The sequence below is a fragment of the Sapajus apella genome, unplaced genomic scaffold (assembly GCF_009761245.1).
Source record: "Sapajus apella isolate SASKATOON/1434 unplaced genomic scaffold, GSC_monkey_1.0 scaffold316, whole genome shotgun sequence".
Taxonomy (NCBI): domain Eukaryota; kingdom Metazoa; phylum Chordata; class Mammalia; order Primates; family Cebidae; genus Sapajus; species Sapajus apella.
The window spans coordinates 43,382-44,946 of NW_022437256.1; the positions used below are offsets into that span (position 1 = coordinate 43,382).

Consider the following 1,565-nt stretch of genomic DNA (forward strand, 5'->3'; position numbering starts at 1 on the left):
ATACACTGGCTTTATAATAAATTCCACAACACACCGGTATTAGTACAGCCTGAATCCAGGGCTGGTCAGAGAATGGAAAAGGTGGTAGTCCCTGAAAACAGAGTGTTACAAGGACATATGCACTAGAGGTGTCTCCAAGGTGGCATCTGCCCACACTGGCTGCACAAAATGGGGGTCTGGCTGGCAAGTGCTAATATATTTCAGGGAAGAGAAGAAAACCAAAGAATTAGAGATGCTGAAACTAGGGCTGAGACTGGAATTGGCAAATCACAAATCTTTGCTCACAGCTCCTTTCTGAGGGGCAAAGGCCCGCAAGGCCTGATCATAGGTGCTAAGCCACTGCGCAGTCTCTGAACCTTAAAAGCCAACCATTCTATTAACAACTAGAAAAAATCAGCGACTAGGGTCAAGACTGAATACTCCCAGGGAGTAACACTGGCCTCACTTTAGACAGGAGAAACTCCCAACCGCAGTGTGGAAAATCTTACTTGTTATCGGCAACAGCACTGCCATCTTGTTTCCCCTAGGTAGCTGCTTCCAGGGAAAGGTGACAAGTACGGCAGTTAGTCATCTACACGTCACTGGGGTGCACGGGAGGTGGCCAGGATGTGAATGACCTACTATTTAATATAATGGGTGTGAGAAAATGAGGCCTCTTTCCTCTCCTTTTCACTTTTGCTCCAGCCTACCAGGAGCTGGAAAGGCCGGATGGTGACAAGGTTTGAACTGTGTGGACGGTACTGCACGAAGGCCTCACTGTGGACACATTCCCAGGGCGCACATCAGCTGTGTGAACAAAGTCACCCAAGCCATTCTTTCCCTCCCCTAGTAAGAGTGAGAGTGAGACGGAACTGGGACTTCTTCCATTCCCTAAGCACTGCACATCCTGGTGGCACTAGCTCCCCCTCCAAGACGTCACAGAAAACAAAGCAGGTTGGCAACTATATCACAATCACTCCTGAGTGTCTTCACAGTTAAGACAGGCACACGTGTCAAAAGGCAGCCTCTGGGCCCCCCATCCCCGTTTTCACGCGCACACACTCACACACACTCGTACGCTGTAGGAACGCTGTTCAGCCGTTGAGTGTGGCTGGCTCATGTCAGGTAGTGCACCACGAGGAACATGACCGTAAGGGTCACCAGCATCCCGCCGATCATGAAGTACTTGTCCTGGAAAGCCCGCTTCTCGATGAGCCTCATCACCGTGTTGGACAAGCCCAGCATGTTGGCAATGTCGAGGATCTTCTTCTGAGTGCCCTGAGGCAGAAAGAACAAACAAACAAGCACACATCAAGTCGCTTTGCCAAGGGTGGGTGAGTGTCATCAGGAGATGGAGCTTTGCCAACAGACATTTTCTTGGTCATGCCCAGAACACACAGAAGGCAATGTCAGCCAGAAATAGAGCCACTTTCATGTGGTCGACTGATTTTTGATCAAGGTACTAGAGCAGTACAAAGTAGAAAGAAAAGTCTTTTCCACAAATGATGCTGGAACGACTGGTTATATATCACAGATATGTATGTGTGTGTGTGTGTGTGTGTGTGTGTGTGTGTGTGTGTGTGTGT

At 49.1% G+C, this 1,565-nt stretch overlaps 1 protein-coding gene across 5 annotated transcripts in view; it reads right to left on the reverse strand.

Moving 5' to 3' along the window:
* Nucleotides 1–471: 471 nt before the first annotated feature.
* The window catches only part of GOSR2 (golgi SNAP receptor complex member 2), a 16,598-nt gene continuing 15,504 nt past the window's right edge, over nucleotides 472–1,565 (reverse strand). For all 5 annotated transcript variants that reach the window (XM_032272164.1, XM_032272162.1, XM_032272161.1 and 2 more), the window contains one exon: nucleotides 472–1,257. In XM_032272164.1, coding sequence (XP_032128055.1) covers nucleotides 1,096–1,257 — 162 coding nt within the window. In that variant the 3' untranslated portion in view covers nucleotides 472–1,095. The remainder of the gene's footprint in view (nucleotides 1,258–1,565) is intronic.